The sequence below is a fragment of the Ambystoma mexicanum genome, chromosome 6q (genome assembly GCF_040938575.1).
Source record: "Ambystoma mexicanum isolate Mex_15411 chromosome 6q, UKY_AmexF1_1, whole genome shotgun sequence".
Taxonomy (NCBI): domain Eukaryota; kingdom Metazoa; phylum Chordata; class Amphibia; order Caudata; family Ambystomatidae; genus Ambystoma; species Ambystoma mexicanum.
Window position 1 is genome coordinate 1,511,468,424 of NC_090937.1, and position 21,591 is coordinate 1,511,490,014.

Below are 21,591 nucleotides of genomic sequence, written 5' to 3' on the forward strand. Positions count from 1 at the left end.
GGGCCTCAGGTGGAGGATGACACAGATGATGGGTCAGGCAACAGCAAATCTCAAGGCCAGCCAGGAATTGAATAAGTACTGGCATGACCTTAAAGCATCACAAGTGAAATGGACTCTGGGACACAAAGTCCTCGTGATGAAGCTTACCAAGCCTCGAGTTTTGGCAGATAAATGGACTGGACCCTTCAGGATCATCTCCAAGATGGGTGAGGTCAATTATCTGGTTGACATGGGAGTACCAGGGGTAGCCCCTCAGGTATTTCATGATTACAGGCTCAAACCTATCAGGCGAGCAAAAGTCTTGTGTTTCTTGCTAGCTTCAGAGCAAGAAGAGGATGAAAGTGAGCCCCTTCCTGATTTGCTACATAGCAACGCGCAGAATGGCTCAGTGAAGGGAGTGCATCTCTCTCCCGATCTGACGACAGAGCAGCAGAAGTCCTGCCGGGCTTTGCTCCGGCAGTATGCCTCTCTGTTTTCACTGACACCAGGCCTTACACCTTGGTGTAGGCACGAAAATGACACTGGTGACAGTGTGCCTGTCAAAAACAGGTACTACCGTATGTCAGATACAGTTAAGAACCACATCCAGGCTGAGGTCGCCAAGATGTTTGATCTGGGTGATATTGAACCCTCAACCAGTCCCTGGTCCAGTCCCGTGGTCCTTGTCCCCAAGGCAAGTTCCCAGGCAGGTACCAAGGATTGGAGGTTCTGTGTGGACTACCGAGGAGTCAATGCCGTCACCAAAACTGACATGCACCCATTGCCCAGGGCTGATGAGCTTGTGGACACCATAGTTGCTGCCAAATTTGTGAGCACCTTTGACCTTACCTCAGGCTATTGGCAAATAGCTCTGACGGGCCATACCAAGGAAAATACAGCGTTCTCAACACCTGAGGGACTCTACCAGTTTAGGGTCATACCTTTTGGGTGGAAGAATGCCCCTGCCACTTTCCAGAGTTTGGTCAATCATGCGCTCAGTGGCCTGGAGGCCTTTTATGTGACCTACTTAGACGACATTGCCGTCTACAGTTACACCTGGGAAGAGCATTTGAAACATCTGGATAAGGTGTTTCAGGCCTTGAAAAGGGCTAACCACACCTTAATATTATTATTATCATTATTATTATCAAGGCTACCAAGTGCCAGATAGCTCAGGGGAAAGTCACGTATCTTGGTCATGAGGTAGGAGGGGGTCAAATCCAACCTCTCCCCAGTAAAGTACAGGATGCATGGGACTGGGAGACTCCCACTACTCAAACCCAGGTGAGAGCCTTTTTGGTCCTCACTGGTTATTATCACAATTTCATTGCAGACTATGGAACCATAGCTGCACCACCGACAGCTCTGACTTCACCCAAACAGCCTGGGAAGGTTAATTGGACTGAAGACTGTCAGAGGGCCTTTGATGGCTTGAAAGAAAGTCTGTGTAGGGCATCTGTGTTGTGTGCGCCTGACTTCAGTAAACCCTTTATTGTCCAGACGGATGCCTGTGACACTGGAATTGGAGCTGTCTTGTCCCAGTTAGATGACAAAGGGAGGGAACATCCAATCATCTTCATCAGTAGACAACTCAAGGGTAGGGAACTTAGGTGGGCTATAGTTGAAAAGGAGTGTTTCAGTATAGTTTGGAGCCTTAGGCATTTTAGGCCCTACCTTACGGGGTCTACTTTCAAGATCCAAACAGATCATAAACCCCTGAAATGGCTTATGCAAATTAAGGGTAAGAGCCCAAAACTGCTCAGGTGGTCCATTAGCCTGCAAGGGCTAGTCTTCACCATAGAGCATAGACCAGGGAAGAGTCACGATAATGCAGATGGCCTTTCCAGAAGGTATGTTGACCGTCTGGATGAGGGTGTCTATCTCGTGGGAGATTAGGCACCCTAACCTCAGTCTGTGGGGTGGGCGACTGTGATGCTGGAAATGCATTGGAGTGACAGGGCCTCCCTGTCCTTGTCCTGTAGTCCTTTTCACTTGTGTGCTGTATTGTTTTCTGCCCAGGAGTCCATGTGGGACTCCTGGCAGTGCAGCTCTTCCTGTTTTTGGTTTGGTGTACAGGCCCATGTGATACCCTTATGGCACCCATGGGTTGGGGTGCAACCCTGTGCCCCTAGTGTATGTTTTTGGGCACCTATGGGTGGCCCACAGAGCAGGGTATAGGCTGGTGGCTCCATGCTGAATTTGACAGGTGCTGTGAGTAACCTCCATTTTGGGATACCCAGGCCCTGCCATTGGAATCAGTTGATTTGTTACACCTTTTAGGCGATGGTCGCTGTTCTACAAAAGAAGGCTTTGTGGATCAATTCAACGTTCCGTCACATTAAGGTCAGACAATCCTGCCTATGCAAGTATCAGCAGTCTAGTCGTTCTACGTCCGCAACGGATGTCGAGTGCAAGTCATGTGATCCCATTAAAACACCAGCAAGACTCTCTTCGTTGCATCGCTACTGTTAGCAGAGGCGCTCCGTAAGTTCGTTTCCAGGGATATTCTTATTCCTCTGAACTTGCTTTCCTTCCCCTTCTAAGATAATATCTTTACTGTTATTTCTCACTATCGCAGAACACTTTTGCAGCATTAATCCCTCTCGACCCGCTTGAGTCTGCCCGTACTTCCGAGACCTTCTGATCCAGCCGATTCTCTGTTCCCAAGTTACCGGTCGGGTGAACTCTCCATCCAAATCCTTTTTTATACAGTGAGTCATTCCTTTCATTATTCTGCATTTACTTTTTCCAAATACCCTTACTCACTCACCTTCATCTTGTAGGAACCTCTGGGATTTCTGGGATTTCGATTCCAGGCGGATTCCATTTCCAGGGTGTCTTTTCATCCCATTTAACACCATTTTCCTGTATTGGATTTCCCGTAAGATCTTCTTCCTTTAATTCCACCTCATTTATTTTATATCTCTCCTTTCTCATACTCACCCATCGTTCTCCTTACCCCGCAGAGTTCAGGCTTCCGTACCGCAGAGTATCCACGTCAGAAGAACTCATCCACCTGAGGGGCACTCCTCCATATCGTCCAGGGTTTTCTTCCACAGAGGGTTTCCCTGGGGTTCGTGCTCCTCCCAGTGGGTTTTCCATTGCGGAGGGGGGAGCAGGGTCCTCAGGGAGTCTCTTGCTTTCTGCCATTGCTGTTTCTGGACCGTCATACCGACCAGGTTAGTGCCCTTTGTTGAAATATTCGAATTGAGCTTGTCTATTGCTCAGAATTTCAAAGTAACAGTAACATGCTTCCTGATAGGAAACAAGATGGCCCCTGTTGCCTCTTGCTTTATTTTGCCTGTTACCTTGTTTTCCCAAAGTCCTGGGAAGCCCTGACTCTGTCCCTTCCCCCTGACTGGCTGTTGGGTGGAAGTTCGTTATATGGTGTTGTTGGGAAGTCCAGGCCAGACTGGCTGGAGCCTTCCCAGTGACTGTATGTTGTGGGTACACCCTATGGGTGGGACCTGGGTGAATTATGCACTTCTTGTTGTGGGTGTCTGGTTTCTGATATGAGAGACAAAGACTGAGACAGCCCTGCCCAAAACTTGTATGAACGAAGTGTGTAGTGTTGAATGGCTGGGTACGTGTCCAAATACACACTCGTTGTTATGAGTGTCTGGGAGGGAGGAGTATGGCCTGAATGCACTGTATGCCTGATTGGCTGACTGACTGCATCAATGCCCTTCTTTATGATTGGCTGCTGAGTGTGACCCAGCAGTGTGGATGAGATGCAGAAGAGTATATCTGGGGACCTCTCACCACTGGAATGGTCCGAGAGAGGACCTGGCTAGGCGCCCTCTTCCTGTGCTCTGAGGGACCATCGAGCACCACCAACCTTCGCTGAAACTCTCTGGAAGTCAGACCCTCGAAAGGTTGCCGACCGGAGATGGGGACCGCCAAGGAGAATGAAGTGAAGCACCCGGACATCGACGCTGTTGAAGTCCATTGCTGTCGACCAGGGGTCGGTGTATCGCTGTAACCACTGGAGGCGCGTCGAAGCTGTGTTGCCCTGAAGAGGGGACCGCTTGACGCCATGCCGCCAATGACCGGAGCTGGCCACTCCTTTGCCTAAGACTGTTGAATCGAAGGACTCCCTTGTTCGCACCGTGGACCGCTTTATCCCGCCGGAGAAAGTAGGACGCTAATGCGCTGAGGAGAATCCGCAGGTGGGTTTCCCGCCACCCAAAGACCACAACGACTTTAATGACTCGACACCCTTGTCGAGCCACAGTTCTTAAGAAACTCTTTGCGGTCCTGAACTATCCAACGCCGAGGTGCCCCGGACACCTCATCCTCGCAGGATGTCGTCGACAAGCACCGCCTGGATCGACGCCATGGTCTCAGCACCCTCAAACTTTTCATTGATGCCGTTGATGCCAAGTTCACCTTCTTCGACGCCTTTCGACAAGCCGTGGCTCCTGCTTTAAAGGGAGTCACTCAAGAAGGATCCATCGACACCTCTTTGAAGATTTCTGCTCTACCAGGTACATTGGGGGGTAGAAACATTATAGAAGGAAATAAGACTTGTAGAACAATATATGGACTGGGCTTGTTATATCTCTTTATTTTACAGGTTGCCCAGGTGGGGGGTTCTTCACACAGAACTGTGTCCAGGGGTAGGGGCCAGTATTCTGCCAATTGTTCTAACCCACTGCTTTCCTCCTATGTCTATTGTTGACTGCCTTTATTAAGAGATCTGTGTGACATTTAACCAGAGTATAGTTGATGCACTTTAATGATTTCTGATAATAAGTGTGGTACCACTTTACAACTGTATATATTTGCAATTGTAGATTTTCTGAGCACAAAGTGAGTTATTGTGATAGTGTACATAACCATGAATATTAATTATATAAAGAGTGTGTTTTCAGTAATACAGTGTGTGGACATTCCTTTGTGGGGGCTCGGTGACTGCACTGTACTTATGAACCAGCCTGCATCACTTCCTGAGAAGCCAGGCCTTGATTGCTCGACTACGTTACCAATAATAGAGAATCTTGGCTGGGGTCCTCTGTGCCTCTACCATACAGAGAGCAGGAGTACAAACACCCCCCTCCAGTCTTTACACAGGGAAACCATTCCAGAGGGAGGCACCTGCAGAGGAAAGATATCTACTCCCCACACTCTGCCTGGAGAAGCGTCTGATACTTAGAGAGTTGGAGGTAGCTGCTTGAAAGGCTCGGTAAGGATGGCTGCCATCACATCCCTTTTACTTACAAAGCATGATGCAGATGCAGTGTTGTACCTTGTATTGCTGTTTGCATCTTGTTCCTGTACAGAGTTTCACCTTCATGGAGCCATGGGGAAGGAGAGTTCTAATATGAAACTGTTGTGGTTTGGGTTTGTGGGAAGGTTCCAACAGAAGGGCAGTTGGTGGATGGAGTTGAGATGTGAGGGTATCTGAGGGCCCTTTACCCATGCACTGCAACCTGTGCCAGCACGTTCATAAATATGAGCTTGGTGCTCACCTCCAGTTGAGCCTACCTTGTAAAATGCAGGCTACTTTAACATTTTCATAACATACTTTTTGGGGGTTTATCATTTGCTATTGTAAAAAAAGAAAGGAAAAATAAATTAACATTGTTTTTTCTGATCATCTAAAATACCAAACTTATGGAATTAATTCTGAAAGTACATCTTATGAAAATGACCTTGCATTTTATATTGTTCGCAATCTCTCTTTCTAACAAGAAGCGAGGAGGGTGGCAGTCTGCGAATAAAGAGCAGGGAATGTGTCATGGTTGAGGAGTGGGGCAGGCCACATTTGAGGAGTGAAGTTTGGGCCTCAGGTGTGGTCATTCAGTGGATGGAAATGTGGATCTCTGGTGAGAATCAGGTATGGACATCAGATGAGAATCTAGACTGGAACTATAGTAGAGATCAGAGATAGGTTCCAGGAAAGAAGAAATGGTGGACCTTGAGTGAGGTGCAGAGACTGATATTTTGTGACGCATGAGGGTGGGTCATTCATGAGGAGCAGGTAGGTCCCTATTGACTACAAGGTTAAGTCCTCCAGTGTGGAGTGGAGATTGGCATCAGGTAGAAGTAGTTTAGACTTTGAGTGATGTGTGTGCATGAAGATCAGGTGTAGAGTGCATTGCCAATTTCCTGGTAAGGAGTAGGAAAAGGTAAGGAGCAAGCACATGCCTAAAAAAAGCCTTTGCTAAGGTAACATTTGGCTAAGGAGAACATGCATTATTAGTTAATGATCGAAAAGAGTGAATGTGAACAGTTAAACATTGACTCTCAAAAGAAATGCGAGACGTAGATGAGATCAGACATCATTATATAATGATTATAGGAAGGATGACATATGCATATTATTTATGAATTACATATCACAAGGCATTTTGCTATAGTCAGTCAATCAGCCGAATAGGCACAACAGATGTCCTTCTGGGAGTATTTATGAGCATTTACATTGTTAACAGAAACAGGTGTTCTGCAAATATTTAAAGGTGTAAACAATACCTGTCTTCGTAGATCTCGTGTCTTTTTAGTCATTTTATCTATGGCGATGTTTAATGGGTCTCCTTTTTCTTTTCTTCCAGTCTATAACACAAAGAGACACAACAACTGTTAGGAGAAAAAAAACATACACATTCAAAATTGATATGTCATTGCAACATTTAAAAAAGGAACTTCAACACTTGGAGACACATGCATAAACCATTTGAAATCACTCTAAACACATATATAGTGAGTCACTGAACACCTCAAATGTCCCTACTTGTCTTGGAATATTTTGAAACCACCAATGAGTCCAGCCTTTGATGAACACAACACTTTCCTGAATCCTTGAAGGAAATTGTATTGGAAAAAAAAGAAAACATTGCACATTTTAATTTTTCGATTTTTTTTGTAATATCAATTTTCATTTTACTTTTTCACACTGGAAAGTGAAGGAATGGACCAGATTTTGAATCCCAGTAAATAGGAAAATAAGCAATATTATTGGTGCCTATATTTTATCACATAGATGGAAAATATAAGCTTCTCTAATTCCTAAACTAATAAGAGTGAACTGGGTTCCCCAGATTTATGCAACGATTTTTCAAATATACTTAAGTGTTTAAAATAAACCAATCTGCATACTATTACTCCAATTGTATGTCTTACCTATGATTTTGAAATGTGGGGATGGAGTCACTAGTTCAGGAAAATCTCAAATCACCCACATTGTGGGTGGATCCAATTCCTGTTAACTGTTCAAACTTTTCAGAGATTTGTCCAAAATGTTTTAGGTCATCCAGAGACAAAAAAGGGGCCACGCGAGAGATAGCAGGCTACTGCCATCTCCCATAGTGTCCTATATATGCCATATAGATCTAATTTAACTGCATAGGCTTTCACATGGCACTGTGGCATTTTTTATATGTTACAATGGAAAGTGAAAAATGTAAAATCTATATTTAGGTGTTGGAGGGTAGGTGATCAAGGCCCTGGTTGTGCTGGAGGGTCAGTGGTGGAGGCAATGGGAACCAGTATGGGAATGAGAAAGCCTGGTTTGTCTAAAACGTTCCCACCAAATTTTGCAGGTCAACAACATTTATGTTCAGTAACCTATACAACGTTGCAGGTCAGTTTTGTTGGAATTCTTTTTACCTCTACTTAAATGGTTTGCTTATGTGAATTTGTGTGTATGTATTTAAAGCTATGACACAACATCAGTGCTTAGTGTAAATGTTACTATGTACACTGCGGCTCTACCAGCATTTTGGAACAAAACAGCATTTGTCCCAAATATCATTCATGCTACTGTACTGATTTTTATTACAAACTGATCTAGTGAGCTCCAGAAGATTCATTATATTAGGATTCTTTTTAAAATGTTTTCCTCCTAGATTAAGCACACATACGAAAGTAAAGATTACAGATTATGGGCCCAATTCATGGAAAAATGCACACAGACGCCTCAAAGCCTGCGTGCCAGGAGCAACGCTGCATGGCCCGTCGTGCAGAGGAAAATCTGTATGCGCATATTAATGGATTTGTTCATGCAAAGTAACCCTATGCGCAAGTCGCGGCCGGAACGCCCACGACACGCCCACACGCAGAGCCTTTTTAGCCATGGAAACAGACCTTTGTGCACTCCTTGCGCATGATGCAATGCACCCGGTAAAACTGCATGTGAGCGCCCACACTCTGGCCTGCATCCCGGGGGTGGTACGTGGGGTCCCCCGTAACTGTTCCCAGTACACCCTCAACATGTGTAGCATGTATCGTAGATGTTGTCATATTCTGGTACACATGCATACAAACCCCTGTAAACTGTTCCTGCACCCCGATCCACTGCTTACACGGACACCCAAGTCTGATTGGAACCGCGACAGCATGCACTCAACCCTAAATCCAACATCCGATCTTAACTCTGTGCAGTGATTCCGATGTGCAAGTGTCTGTACGCCTACCTTCGGGTGGCGGATAGATCGAGTGCTTTGTGTGGCCATTTACTTGTTGAGAGGTTGCGCGGACAGATCCATGAATATGCTGGGGTTGCGCATTTGTGAGCATATGATGGAATGCCAGCAGGGCGTCCCTCGTAATGCCCACATTTTCCCTTGTTCTTCCCCATTTTGCATGCTTCGCCCCTTACTCCGGTCTATGCATAGACCCCACCCACACTCTGCGAGGTATCTAGTGCAAGTCACTTGGCCGCTCACAGAGACATGCCAAGCGTGCGCAAAGGGCCTCATTACACGGTAGGCGGTAACCATGGCGCTATTAGCACCATGGTTGCCGCCGGTATTTTACCGTGTCCGCCTTGGTGGATGGCGGAATTACCGCCCTACTCCAAGGTGAGCGGGGGCGGTAATTCCCCCTTCACCAAGGCCCTTCCCCATTCCCATGTTTGCCCCCATAGGGCATAATGGGAATGGGGAACGTGCTAATTACGGTACCGCAAATTGCGGTACCGTAATTAGCACCAAGGTCCCTTTGCGGCGCCCTACTTTAACGGCTGGTAAAACCAGCCGTTAAAGTCGGGTCCTGCAAAGGGAACTCGTAGTAAGGCGGTAAGGGTTAACGGTCACCGGTAGTATTACCGGTGACCGTTAACCCTTACCGCCTTCCGTGTAATGAGGCCCAAAGTCCGTGCAGAGTACAACAAAGTCCTGCGCAGTCGATTCCATGAATCAACAAATGGGGTTGTGTACGCGGTTTGGCATGCAAAGTCCCAAACTGCATGAATCGGGGCCTATTTCGGACAAACTGAATGTGAATGAGAAATTCTTGCATGACTTATGTCTTTGCAGTGTTAAGCTAATGGATATGGGAATGACCTACCAATATTAGATCCGTTTATAACTTTGTCGTTTGGTGGAACAAGGCCTGTACATTTGTCTCATTGAAACAAATGCAGTCATGGCCAAGTAGGGAAATAAAGTGCAGCAGTGACGCTACCACAGTGATCACGGGATAGGAAATTGCAAGAACTGATGCTTCTCAAGTAATCATACAATAAATGCAACGGGTAAGGGGAGGAGCCGATCACATTGCCTGCAGTACGATATGGGTGGTGACTGCATGTTAATTATATATATATATACATCTAAAAATGCTCCCTGTGGAGTTCTCTTTAACACTTGAGGAGAACCAGCTCTGGTTCCGGAAGCACCTCAAGACCTTCCTCTTTTCTGCTGCCTTTGCTCCCCCTCTCCCCTGCTGATCTGTTCTCTCATGGCACCATGGACCTGGCCACCCTCTGTCCTTTGGGCCCAGGTACCTGCTCATCCTGCCACCCTCCCGCACTGCCTCCGGGCCACCCCTTGCACTGGGATCTGTATCTGTACCCATACAGCCCCCCCGTTTTCTTCCTGCACTTATCAGACCTACCCTGCCTGCTGCCTTAAACCTAGCACTTGCAAATTGCTGGCTGCATTACCACTGTTTGTTGCCTTTATTATTTATTTATTGTTATTTATCTGTTTCTCCTCTGCTTCACACTTTCCACCTCTCCCCCTTCCATGCACTTTTCCCCTCCCCCCTCTCCCATGCACTTGCGCGTTCTCAATGTCACTGGGCCTAGTAAGATCGCTGTTTTGTTCTCCCCTGTTCCCCTCCCTTGCCTTGTCGCCCTTTGAAACACTTGTGTACGAGCGCAATATAAATAAAATATCAATCAATCAATATTGGAATGATATGACATGATAGGTTATTTACAACGTGCTTAACACCCAGAGGTTTCTCAGCGCGGACCCGGGGATCAAACCTGTATTGCTCCTTATCGTCTTGCACGTTGCCCCTGAGCTATCCTCCCGAAACAATGGGCTATGCTGTGAGATGTAAGACCCCACTGGGAGCCTGCCACCTCTCTCTCACCTCCAATGGCAGCACATTTGCCACAGTAATTGTACTATATCTAACACGTGAGGGTTGCTAGTGAGTAAACAGCATTATCTTTGTGTTTAAATATTCATGGCCTGTATCAGACAACAGAGGGTTAGGCGGGAGTAATTAACAACACAAACAAATCCCCTTATTAAATCTAGCTGAAAAAAAGATAGTGGGCCTGATATACAAAGCAGTTACTAGTAGTAACACCAACTTACGCTTGACTTTGACTTACTCCTGTGGCGAGACTTGGATCCGCAAAGAAGGTGTCTGAAGTAACTGCCATACTCAAATAGGATTTACTTAATTAGGCCAAAGTAAAAGTTAATACTAGTTACTCGTCACAACTTCTTGTGTGAATCAGGTCAGCATGACTGAAGGTGATGGTTATTTGAGGGGCGTACCTCCAGTGGTAGAAGTCTACCGAAAAAAGTAGTGGAACTGTGGTCTCGGTGGGAAGAGGGTAGGCGAAAGCATAGTGCAACATGTGACAAGGTGGTACGGCAATAGTCTGAGGACTAGTAACTAAGGCTCCTACTACAACTTTACACTTTCACAGGGACATGCATGGACAAATCTTCTGTATAAAATGGCGAATATGGTTATAAAAAGTAGAGGAATGGAAAACAGAAAAAAACAAAAGTGATGGAACACCGCTCCCGAACGTTCCCGCTCACTTCGATCACTGCGTACCTCCAATCCACACAGCCCTGCTCTTCCAGTCCGTCCATGTCAGTCCTGCCATGGCAACACTTTCTTAACATGTTTCCAATGCAGATGACTTTCATGGGCTCTTCATTTGTGTGCATACAATATGTTATGTTTTCTTTGCTGCGTTTTCATACATTCATCCCTGATCTTGTAGCGCTTTTCAGCTAACACTTTTTTTTTTTGCAATGTCTACGACAACTTTTGTCTGAACTCTGAATCACGTGCCAGGGTTGCCTCGTGTGGTTCCTGCTTCCTGCATCTGTGCAATAATAGGCCTTGAACTCTGATCAAAGGCCCATTCGGGGAGCCACGGTTATCATAGAGCGTCTTTGACTTCTCTCGCTGTGTGAACAGCTAGATGTGGGCGTCCACGAAGAATGTATGCGCTCTCTGCTTTCTGCTGTGCCGGATGTAACCCGCCTCCCGCCCCGTGTGCAATTCATTGCGAAATGATCCAGCACACGCCTGCCTATGGATTTCCATTGAACGCACATTGCATGCTCTACTGAAAATAACCCATGTCATTCATAAACGGTGTCCATTTACCATTGAATGCAAAGTGCCTTTGTACAATCCAGTGCTCTCGAGGAATCGAAGGGGGCCAAGGGGCACATTCTTTAGAATGTCCACGAGTAGGCCTCAAGGTTTCTCCTGCACAGCCACACGCAAGAGCAGGCAACGCCTCCGGCGTGTTGTTTCTTTTTTATATCATCATTAATCTCACTGATGGTTATATTTGTGTTTCGAGGTCATGTGACTTGAACTGTTTAGCGGCTGCGCTGTGGTCTAATCCCAATCAGAGCTCATTAAGTCTTCCCGAGTGCTGCACCTGGGTCTTTCTTTGTTCTTCTTTTTATAGATAAAACGCCCTCCGTTTTCCGAATCACGTGCAGGAGCAGAGGCATGATGCCATGCGTGCAATTACAGCCATATGGCTGGGCATGCTCCAGTGCGAGCTGGGCCAGAGATGTGAGTTGCGGCGAACGCGTGCAGAAGGCAGGAGGGTCCCTCGGTTCCTTTATGTCAATTAAAGTGGCGAAGTGGAAACTAATTGGAGTGGGAGTGTGAGGGGGGAACGCATTGGTAATGTGTGCGGGGGGAGGGAGGGCATGCACACTAGAGATACAGCCAGTTCCCGAATTTCTCGCACACTAAAATGTCTGCTTTTGTCTTCAGCTTGAATGTTGTGAACCTTGTACGTTTTTCAAAGATGACGTAGTTCTGATGTTCTTAGCAGCAATCCGGCCCTATAGGGTCCATTGAATAAGGCGGTACTTGTTCACTCCCTTAATATTGGACTTCGTTAATGTAATTCCTATCAATGAGATCGGATGAAAGTTTACAGCGGAAGTGCAGTCTCGCATTAGCTGCACCTAGTGAGGCAAAGACTATTGGTCTGGATATTGCTAGATGGTGCTTATGTAAAATACACCCCGATCATCTTCCACTAATGTTCTACGTTTCTAGCATAGTGATTTGCAGAAAGGCGAACATGGTGTCTGCGCCTTCATTTCAATGGGCCTCATTACGAGTTTGGAGGCAGCCATGCCCCTCAAGGGCATGGCTGCCTCCAAACTCAGGTCCGGGGTCCCTGAATGGGGAAATACCGGGCCATTCCAACCTTGGAGGACCCGGTATTTCCCATTCAGGGAATACATCCCCATTCCCATTTGAGCCCCCATAGGGCTCAATGGGAATGGGGAAGGAGCTAACAATGGGCCCGTTAATAACTGGCCTGTTATTAGCTCCCTGGTCTGCTCGCGGGATCCGCAAAGGACGTCTGTCCAGACGTCCAGAGCGGGTCCCGCAAGGGAACCTCGTAATAGGGAGGAATGGGTTTAACGCCCTGTAAGAGGATTCAATTCAACACTACAGCTAAGTCAACGCCTAGTCTATAATACTGAATGAAAACCCTTATTGATATATCTTTATGTCCAGTTCATGCGTTCTGGATGACTACCCCTATATAACACCCCTCTCTTGGAATCCCCCTGACCCCACTGAGCCAAGAAGTAGTTCTGTTTTGCAAGTTTAAAAGGTTTATTTGATAATTTAAAATAGATATATATATCACGCTTTATAATAAATTAATAATTGAATAGCACACTTAATCTGATATGATAAAGATCAACAACGGAGAATCTGGCACTAGCACACTTCTTATAATCACTAATGAGTTGACATGAAATGGATAAGGTAGCACACTGGTAAATAGGAACAAAAGTATAATGTGGTAGAGGATGCTTTATGTAAACTCAGGTGGATGCAATATTCAATGAATGCAGTACAGAAAATACTCAATATGATTTCAACCAAACAATGTAATCACTTTTCTCTGGCAATCCCCTCCCCCCCTTGATGCAATGCAAGGAAATGGAAGGAAGCACACAGTTCTCAGAAATGCAATCAACTGTACTCAGTTCACCCCAGCAAGCTTAAAGAAAACAGATAGGAGTTTTGAAAACACAGGCCCAAATGCTTTGATATGAGCTAGCAATGGATGAGAAATATGCTGGAAATGCTTTTTAATTCCCTTTCAGAGGTTCAGGGTGAGTGGTATCTGGTTAATATTAATCCAGGCTCACACTAGCAATGATGCAGGGTAGTTAACAGGTTAAACGAATTTCTGGCAAATGGAAAAGCAAACAGCAGCTGATTTTACATGTGGAGAAATTTGCAAATCGCGGCAAAATTCGCGGATGCGCCGAGCGCTATTACAGAGGAACCACAAGGACTATCTCTATCATTTTGGGGTCCTAGGAAAGCCTAGGATCTCAGCTTCAACATGAAAGTTACTGCAAGTCTCTAGCACAAACGGTTGCGGAGATATGAGCGATTTTGTGAAGGTCGTTTTTCAGATTTGAAATTTTAAAGTTCAAAAAGACAAGTGCAGCTTTACAAATGACAGGTGACAGTTAGGAGGCAGTTCTACTTAGATTAAATAGATTGAATTATATTATTTTAACTAAGAGAAGTGTTCTGAGTTTTGCTGAGTACTCACAAGAGATTTTGAACCGGAAAGCGGCTTTGTCACGATCTGGTCAACAGTCTGGTCAGGTCTTCCCGGGTTCTGCTCACAGCGCCTGGCCTCTGGAACTGCTCACAGCGGTCTGGTCTGGGTCTCTCTGGGTACAGCACTGCTTTCTCTCTGGTCTGGTCTCTAGTTCTGGATAGATTGAAGTCTCTAGTTTGGCTCTCTGGAGGTTTATGAATTTGAAGTCTGGATCTCTGGATGTTGTATGGTCCGGCAGAGCGCGTTGCAGCAAATGGAATTGAAGGTCCCTATCTGTCCTGTCTGTCTGCTTTTATGTGTTTAGAATGTGGGTGTGTTCTAGCATCACTGACCCTACCTCTCTCTCAGCTTCTAATTGGTCAAACTTCCATTTATCATTTGATTGGGGAATGAACTGTGAGTCAGAGGGATGTCATTTTATGGCTTGCAGATAGGACACTCCTCTGTCAGATTGCACATATTCTATATTTGATAATAAAAGACATATTTCACAGTTACACAGTTGCTTGAAATTACATATACATGGTGTGGCTGAATTTAGCCATGTCTCTGTCCAAATCTGCTGTTTCTAAGAGCTTGCATTCAGAAATGGCACATAATTGACTTTTTAACTGATTTTTCACTTTCTGACATTGACCCAACTTTACATACATGTGTGCAGGGAGTAGGGACATTAACTGATGAAGTTTCAGATTTTTAACATGCATACATTTAGAGTAATATCCACTTTTCCGCTAAAACCCCCCTGAACATGCCACCGGGTCGGAAAACCTCTTAAAATGTGGGCAGAAAAATCACAAGAATTATGGTATCATTTATAAAATTTTCACATGTCCGCTCTATGAGTTATTCATCTTTTTAAAGTTATGTTCTGGCTCCAAAGGGGTGTGGTTTACCCTCAGCACAAGATTGAATTTCTGGTTTTTCCAGTTCTGCCAAGCCAGCTTGCTCTCACAGGCAGTGCTCCTCCCCTTTCCTCAGGAGGAAGCCACTTTTTACGACCATTTACGACTCCTGCCAATAAAACCTTTGCCTGAGCCAGGACAGGGCTTTGTTCACTTTCCTGCAGAGCACAGGTAATTCAATTATCAGATAGATGGCATATCCTTAGTGTGGGCAGCAAAAGGAAGGTTGGCCTGGGAACACAGTGGTGACTCAAGTTTCACTCCTGATGGGGGTAGTTGCCAGGCAGAATCAAGTTCCTTAAGCCAGACTTTCAGCTACTGTCATGTTATTTGTTGCTTTTTAAATTAACTTGCAATTTTACACATGCAGCTAGAATGCTGATTCTAAGTGCAAAACTATGACATTTCAACAGTTACAAAGGCATGTGACACCAAACATAGGTCACTCATTTAATCTAAACATTTTCGATTTTAGTGTCTTTAAATCCAGTGCAACTTAAACTGCTGACTCCATAGCTCAGCCAGTCTTGTTATAAACCTTGTCTTATGATCTTCATTTCCCAGATTTTGTAGGCACACAAAACTCCATTCTGCCAAATGTCTGCTGGTGTTCAGTAAATATTTTGCACATATTGCAATGTTTGAAATAGGCACTTTGGCTTGCCTTCAGAGAAACACAGGGTGGTTTTAAACTGCCGGCTTTTGGATAGTGGTGAGTACTGGTACTGCACCCATTTTTGGGATTTAAGAAAATGAATTCCCAACAATTCTAGGTTGCATTTAGCAATCAGCATTGCCATTCCCAATGGTTTCAGACTATTGTGTGGGTAGTCCAATGGTGGTTTTAGGCAGTTTCCTTCTGTGCCCATAACATCGGCAAAAATGGGTGGCAGCCTATTCTTCATGCATTTCCCTGTGCATTTTCTGAGAAGCTCTGGCCATCATGATGTTTTCCATGTCAGTACTGCACAGTTTTGAGGTATGGCTCGGATGCATGGGTAAATACATCCCACAGCCCCCATTCCTCGAAGGACACATCCTCCCTGGACAGGCCCCCTGTATAGTCGAACATGGATGTCCCCACCATTTCACTGATCCTCGGGGTCATCTTCGACTCCACACTCTCCTTCTCTCTTCATATATCTGACGTCTCTAAGAAGTCACACTACCAGCTGCACCTCCTCAGAGGTATTCTTCCCTTCCTCTCCTTCCCCCAGAAGCTCACTGTCTCCCGAGCCCTGGTTCTCTCGAAGCTGGACTACTGTAACAGCCTCTATCTTAATCTGCCTGCCTCCACTCTCCGCCCCCTGCAACTCATCCAGAACAGAACTGCGAGACTTGTCCTTGGCCTCAAACCAGGGACCGTATCTCTCCAGGACTGAAATCTCTACACTGGCTCCCAGTGGCTGCGAGGATTAAGTTCAAAACCCTCTGCATTGTCCACAAGGCCTTCTGGGGCCTGGGGCCTAAATACCTTCAACTCTCTCTTCCTAAATATCTTCCTTCCCGAGCCCTTCGCTCATCCATCTCCAACTCCCTCAGGGTCAGCCGCTTCTCGAAGCAACGAGTTGGGGGTCGATCTCACGCCGTGGCAGGGGCCTCCCTCTGGAACAGCCTTCCTGCCTCCCTGAAACTTGAGGAGAACCATCTCCGGTTCCGGAAGCACCTCAAAACCTTCCTCTTTGCTTCTGCTTTCTCTCTCCCTCTCCCCTGCTAAATTCTCGACTGAATCTGCACCGAATCTGCAACTGGGCCACTCTCACCGACCTCGGTCCTGGGCCCAGCCACTCTCCTCTTGCACTGCCTCCCTGGCAACCCCTGCACTGAGGGACTGTCTCTGTATCCCTACAGCCCCCCCTTTCCCAGCACTTGTCTGCACTTGCCTTGCACTTGCCACCAGCTGGCCCTATTTATTTACTTATTCTACTTACTTGTACTGCACTTCCCCCCTCCCCTTCCCCTTGCACTTTTCCCTTCCCCCTACCCCTGCACTTGCGCGGTCTGAATGACACCTGGCCTAGTAGGATCGTTGTCTGTCTTCCCCTTGTTCCCCCCTCCCTGCCTCGTCGCGTCTTGAAACACTTGTGTATAGGCGCGTTACAAATGCCATATCATAACGGCACCGGCACCTTTACTGGCCTCATTAAACCCATTCCTGTAAGAGGATTCAATTCAACACTACAGCTAAGTCAACGCCTAGTCTATAATACTGAATGAAAACCCTTATTGATATATCTTTATGTCCAGTTCATGCGTTCTGGATGACTACCCCTATATAACACCCCTCTCTTGGAATCCCCCTGACCCCACTGAGCCAAGAAGTAGTTCTGTTTTGCAAGTTTAAAAGGTTTATTTGATAATTTAAAATAGATATATATATCACGCTTTATAATAAATTAATAATTGAATAGCACACTTAATCTGATATGATAAAGATCAACAACGGAGAATCTGGCACTAGCACACTTCTTATAATCACTAATGAGATGACATGAAATGGATAAGGTAGCACACTGGTAAATAGGAACAAAAGTATAATGTGGTAGAGGATGCTTTATGTAAGCTCAGGTGGATGCAATATTCAATGAATGCAGTACAGAAAATACTCAATATGATTTCAACCAAACAATGTAATCACTTTTCTCTGGCAATCCCCTCCCCCCCTTGATGCAATGCAAGGAAATGGAAGGAAGCACACAGTTCTCAGAAATGCAATCAACTGTACTCAGTTCACCCCAGCAAGCTTAAAGAAAACAGATAGGAGTTTTGAAAACACAGGCCCAAATGCTTTGATATGAGCTAGCAATGGATGAGAAATATGCTGGAAATGCTTTTTAATTCCCTTTCAGAGGTTCAGGGTGAGTGGTATCTAGTTAATATTAGTCCAGGCTCACACTAGCAATGATGCAGGGTAGTTAACAGGTTAAACGAATTTCTGGCAAATGGAAAAGCAAACAGCAGCTGATTTTACATGTGGAGAAATTTGCAAATCGCGGCAAAATTCGCGGATGCGCCGAGCGCTATTACAGAGGAACCACAAGGACTATCTCTGTGCAGCTTTACAAATGACAGGTGACAGTTAGGAGGCAGTTCTACTTAGATTAAATAGATTGAATTATATTATTTTAACTAAGAGAAGTGTTCTGAGTTTTGCTGAGTACTCACAAGAGATTTTGAACCGGAAAGCGGCTTTGTCACGATCTGGTCAACAGTCTGGTCAGGTCTTCCCGGGTTCTGCTCACAGCGCCTGGCCTCTGGAACTGCTCACAGCGGTCTGGTCTGGGTCTCTCTGGGTACAGCAGTGCTTTCTCTCTGGTCTGGTCTCTAGTTCTGGATAGATTGAAGTCTCTAGTTTGGCTCTCTGGAGGTTTATGAATTTGAAGTCTGGATCTCTGGATGTTGTATGGTCCGGCAGAGCGCGTTGCAGCAAATGGAATTGAAGGTCCCTATCTGTCCTGTCTGTCTGCTTTTATGTGTTTAGAATGTGGGTGTGTTCTAGCATCACTGACCCTACCTCTCTCTCAGCTTCTAATTGGTCAAACTTCCATTTATCATTTGATTGGGGAATGAACTGTGAGTCAGAGGGATGTCATTTTATGGCTTGCAGATAGGACACTCCTCTGTCAGATTGCACATATTCTATATTTGAAAATAAAAGACATATTTCACAGTTACACAGTTGCTTGAAATTACATATACATGGTGTGGCTGAATTTAGCCATGTCTCTGTCCAAATCTGCTGTTTCTAAGAGCTTGCATTCAGAAATGGCACATAATTGACTTTTTAACTGATTTTTCACTTTCTGACATTGACCCAACTTTACATACATGTGTGCAGGGAGTAGGGACATTAACTGATGAAGTTTCAAATTTTTAACATGCATACATTTAGAGTAATATCCACTTTTCCGCTAAAACCCCCCTGAACATGCCACCGGGTCGGAAAACCTCTTAAAATGTGGGCAGAAAAATCACAAGAATTATGGTATCATTTATAAAATTTTCACATGTCCGCTCTATGAGTTATTCATCTTTTTAAAGTTATGTTCTGGCTCCAAAGGGGTGTGGTTTACCCTCAGCACAAGATTGAATTTCTGGTTTTTCCAGTTCTGCCAAGCCAGCTTGCTCTCACAGGCAGTGCTCCTCCCCTTTCCTCAGGAGGAAGCCACTTTTTACGACCATTTACGACTCCTGCCAATAAAACCTTTGCCTGAGCCAGGACAGGGCTTTGTTCACTTTCCTGCAGAGCACAGGTAATTCAATTATCAGATAGATGGCATATCCTTAGTGTGGGCAGCAAAAGGAAGGTTGGCCTGGGAACACAGTGGTGACTCAAGTTTCACTCCTGATGGGGGTAGTTGCCAGGCAGAATCAAGTTCCTTAAGCCAGACTTTCAGCTACTGTCATGTTATTTGTTGCTTTTTAAATTAACTTGCAATTTTACACATGCAGCTAGAATGCTGATTCTAAGTGCAAAACTATGACATTTCAACAGTTACAAAGGCATGTGACACCAAACATAGGTCACTCATTTAATCTAAACATTTTCGATTTTAGTGTCTTTAAATCCAGTGCAACTTAAACTGCTGACTCCATAGCTCAGCCAGTCTTGTTATAAACCTTGTCTTATGATCTTCATTTCCCAGATTTTGTAGGCACACAAAACTCCATTCTGCCAAATGTCTGCTGGTGTTCAGTAAATATTTTGCACATATTGCAATGTTTGAAATAGGCACTTTGGCTTGCCTTCAGAGAAACACAGGCTGGTTTTAAACTGCCGGCTTTTGGATAGTGGTGAGTACTGGTACTGCACCCATTTTTGGGATTTAAGAAAATGAATTCCCAACAATTCTAGGTTGCATTTGGCAATCAGCATTGCCATTCCCAATGGTTTCAGACTATTGTGTGGGTAGTCCAATGGTGGTTTTAGGCAGTTTCCTTCTGTGCCCATAACATCGGCAAAAATGGGTGGCAGCCTATTCTTCATGCATTTCCCTGTGCATTTTCTGAGAAGCTCTGGCCATCATGATGTTTTCCATGTCAGTACTGCACAGTTTTGAGGTATGGCTCGGATGCATGGGTAAATACATCCCACAGCCCCCATTCCTCGAAGGACACATCCTCCCTGGACAGGCCCCCTGTATAGTCGAACATGGATGTCCCCACCATTTCACTGATCCTCGGGGTCATCTTCGACTCCACACTCTCCTTCTCTCTTCATATATCTGACGTCTCTAAGAAGTCACACTACCAGCTGCACCTCCTCAGAGGTATTCTTCCCTTCCTCTCCTTCCCCCAGAAGCTCACTGTCTCCCGAGCCCTGGTTCTCTCGAAGCTGGACTACTGTAACAGCCTCTATCTTAATCTGCCTGCCTCCACTCTCCGCCCCCTGCAACTCATCCAGAACAGAACTGCGAGACTTGTCCTTGGCCTCAAACCAGGGACCGTATCTCTCCAGGACTGAAATCTCTACACTGGCTCCCAGTGGCTGCGAGGATTAAGTTCAAAACCCTCTGCATTGTCCACAAGGCCTTCTGGGGCCTGGGGCCTAAATACCTTCAACTCTCTCTTCCTAAATATCTTCCTTCCCGAGCCCTTCGCTCATCCATCTCCAACTCCCTCAGGGTCAGCCGCTTCTCGAAGCAACGAGTTGGGGGTCGATCTCACGCCGTGGCAGGGGCCTCCCTCTGGAACAGCCTTCCTGCCTCCCTGAAACTTGAGGAGAACCATCTCCGGTTCCGGAAGCACCTCAAAACCTTCCTCTTTGCTTCTGCTTTCTCTCTCCCTCTCCCCTGCTAAATTCTCGACTGAATCTGCACCGAATCTGCAACTGGGCCACTCTCACCGACCTCGGTCCTGGGCCCAGCCACTCTCCTCTTGCACTGCCTCCCTGGCAACCCCTGCACTGAGGGACTGTCTCTGTATCCCTACAGCCCCCCCTTTCCCAGCACTTGTCTGCACTTGCCTTGCACTTGCCACCAGCTGGCCCTATTTATTTACTTATTCTACTTACTTGTACTGCACTTCCCCCCTCCCCTTCCCCTTGCACTTTTCCCTTCCCCCTACCCCTGCACTTGCGCGGTCTGAATGACACCTGGCCTAGTAGGATCGTTGTCTGTCTTCCCCTTGTTCCCCCCTCCCTGCCTCGTCGCGTCTTGAAACACTTGTGTATAGGCGCGTTACAAATGCCATATCATAACGGCACCTTTACTGGCCTCATTAAACCCATTCCTGTAAGAGGATTCAATTCAACACTACAGCTAAGTCAACGCCTAGTCTATAATACTGAATGAAAACCCTTATTGATATATCTTTATGTCCAGTTCATGCGTTCTGGATGACTACCCCTATATAACACCCCTCTCTTGGAATCCCCCTGACCCCACTGAGCCAAGAAGTAGTTCTGTTTTGCAAGTTTAAAAGGTTTATTTGATAATTTAAAATAGATATATATATCACGCTTTATAATAAATTAATAATTGAATAGCACACTTAATCTGATATGATAAAGATCAACAACGGAGAATCTGGCACTAGCACACTTCTTATAATCACTAATGAGTTGACATGAAATGGATAAGGTAGCACACTGGTAAATTGGAACAAAAGTATAATGTGGTAGAGGATGCTTTATGTAAGCTCAGGTGG

General features: G+C 45.6%; 1 protein-coding gene across 2 annotated transcripts in view; it reads right to left on the reverse strand.

The window, feature by feature from the left end:
* LOC138516807 (catenin alpha-2) overlaps positions 1-21,591 on the reverse strand; it is a 3,575,147-nt gene that overhangs the window by 1,320,772 nt on the left and 2,232,784 nt on the right. For both annotated transcript variants that reach the window (XM_069632215.1, XM_069632216.1), the window contains exon 8: positions 6,454-6,534. In XM_069632215.1, coding sequence (XP_069488316.1) covers positions 6,454-6,534 — 81 coding nt within the window. The remainder of the gene's footprint in view (positions 1-6,453; positions 6,535-21,591) is intronic.